At 38.1% G+C, this 2,288-nt stretch overlaps 2 protein-coding genes across 2 annotated transcripts in view; both read left to right on the plus strand.

Moving 5' to 3' along the window:
* The window catches only part of LOC107715535 (LIM homeobox transcription factor 1-beta-like), a 6,202-nt gene extending 4,126 nt beyond the window's left edge, over positions 1 to 2,076 (plus strand). The window contains exons 2-5 of the mRNA XM_016521687.1: positions 416 to 648; positions 727 to 905; positions 1,562 to 1,639; positions 1,972 to 2,076. Coding sequence (XP_016377173.1) covers positions 416 to 648; positions 727 to 905; positions 1,562 to 1,639; positions 1,972 to 2,076 — 595 coding nt within the window. The remainder of the gene's footprint in view (positions 1 to 415; positions 649 to 726; positions 906 to 1,561; positions 1,640 to 1,971) is intronic.
* A 38-nt stretch (positions 2,077 to 2,114) lies between these two features.
* LOC107715536 (LIM homeobox transcription factor 1-beta-like) overlaps positions 2,115 to 2,288 on the plus strand; it is a 6,837-nt gene continuing 6,663 nt past the window's right edge. Inside the window, exon 1 of the mRNA XM_016521688.1 lies at positions 2,115 to 2,152. Coding sequence (XP_016377174.1) covers positions 2,115 to 2,152 — 38 coding nt within the window. The remainder of the gene's footprint in view (positions 2,153 to 2,288) is intronic.

Genomic DNA, 2,288 nt, shown 5'->3' on the forward strand with positions numbered 1-2,288 from the left:
TCCAATATTTATCCCACTGCTATTGAACCTGTATTCAATGCTGTCTGGATCTGTAGAAATACTGTTTGCATGCATGAAAATTGTGCAACATTATTACAATTTTCATTTTAATATATTGTAAAATGTAATTTATTCCTGTGATGCAAAGCTGAATTTTCAGCATCATTCCTCCAGTCTTCAGTGTCACATGATCTTCAGAAATCATTCTAATATGCTGATTTGCTGCTCAAGAAACATTTCTGATTATTATCAATGTTGAAAACAGTTGTGCTGCTTCATATTTTTGTGGAAACTGTGATACTTTTTTTCAGGATTCTTTGGCATAACATGCACTAGTGAATTGTGCACAATAAGACCAGAAACATGTTTTAAGAAAGTAAACAGCATCAATTTATGTTTTGTTTCTCCTCATCAGGTTGTTTGCAGCCAAATGCAGTGGCTGTCTGGAGAAGATCGCTCCCACTGAGTTTGTGATGCGCGCACTAGAAAGTGTGTATCATCTAGGCTGCTTCTGCTGCTGTGTGTGCGAGCGACAGCTGTGTAAAGGAGACGAGTTCGTCCTGAAGGAAGGACAACTGCTGTGCAAGAACGACTACGAGAAGGAGAAGGACTTACTGCACGCGGTCAGCCCGGACATGTCTGACTCCGGTGAGAACAACGCTTTCCTTTCCTCTCGTCTCGTATGCTCTCCATGGAAAGGTGATATTAAAAAGCTTGTTTCTGTAGACAAAAGTGAGGATGAAGATCTGGACTTGAAGCCGGAGAAAGGAGCAGGAGGTCAGAGCAAAGGAGCCGATGACGGCAAAGACCCACGCAGACCCAAGAGACCTCGCACCATCCTCACCACCCTGCAGCGGCGCGCGTTCAAGGCCTCCTTTGAGGTGTCATCCAAACCATGCCGAAAGGTGAGAGCATCCTTCAGAAGATTTCTAGAGGGAATACAACCAAATGAACCCATTTCAGTTTTTGAATGTGCAACCTGTGCTTACTGTAGAGGCACAGGTTCCAGTATTATACTAATCCATTATTATACAGCAGTCTATGGACTATCTGATGCGCATTGCATGTAAAAATGGCAAAAAAAATAATGGACCATCTGATGCATATTGCATCTAAAATTGGCAAAAACTATGAACAATCTGATGCATATTGCATGCAGTATAAAAATTGCACAAACTACATGGATCATCTAATGCTTATTGCATGTAAAAATGGCAACAACTATGGATCTTCTAAGGTGTATTGCATGTAAAAATAACAACTATATGGAGCATCTAATGCATACTGCATCTAAAATTGGCAAAAACCTATGGACCACATTATGCATTTAGCATGGAAATATGGCTAAAACTATGGATCTTCTGATGCATATTGGATGTAAAATTGGCAAAAACTGTGAACCATCTGATGTGTATTGCATGTAAAAATTGCAAAAACTCATGAGTTGTAAAAAATGTAAATGTAAAAATGTACAAAAAATGGCAAGCACTTCATGCCAGTGGTCAAATGTCTGGGTATGTGAGAGTACTTCAGATGAAGTAATATGTTCCTGTTATTTCAGGTCAGAGAGACGTTGGCAGCTGAAACCGGTCTAAGTGTTAGAGTCGTTCAGGTGTGGTTTCAGAACCAAAGAGCAAAGGTGAGCATGTTCAGCGATCTTAACTGAGCCTAAGTCAGGGGTTTTCAGTTCTTTAGATGCCATGGATGGCCAAATATCATTATAGGAATGCACATCCTAAAATGTAAAAGGCAGCTATATATATATAAATTTGACAAAAAAAAAAAAAAACCTATTGACCACATTATGCATATTGCATGTAAAAATAGCAAAAACTATACAGGCTATCTCATGAGTTGTAAAAAATGTAAATGTAAAAATGTACAAAAAATGGCAAGCACTTCATGCCAGTGGTCAAATGTCTGGGTATGTGAGAGTACTTCAGATGAAGTAATATGTTCCTGTTATTTCAGGTCAGAGAGACGTTGGCAGCTGAAACCGGTCTAAGTGTTAGAGTCGTTCAGGTGTGGTTTCAGAACCAAAGAGCAAAGGTGAGCATGTTCAGCGATCTTAACTGAGCCTAAGTCAGGGGTTTTCAGTTCTTTAGATGCCATGGATGGCCAAATATCATTATAGGAATGCACATCCTAAAATGTAAAAGGCAGCTATATATATATATACAGCTATATAAGACCCTATTTATACTGTGAAAAATAATATTATAAATATTTGTGTAGTTAGTGTTTATATATATATATATATATATTTAATTTATATAAATATATTCAAA

This window comes from Sinocyclocheilus rhinocerous, unplaced genomic scaffold (assembly GCF_001515625.1).
Source record: "Sinocyclocheilus rhinocerous isolate Xijiao unplaced genomic scaffold, SAMN03320098_v1.1 scaffold2765, whole genome shotgun sequence".
In the NCBI taxonomy this organism is placed as follows: Eukaryota; Metazoa; Chordata; class Actinopteri; order Cypriniformes; family Cyprinidae; genus Sinocyclocheilus; species Sinocyclocheilus rhinocerous.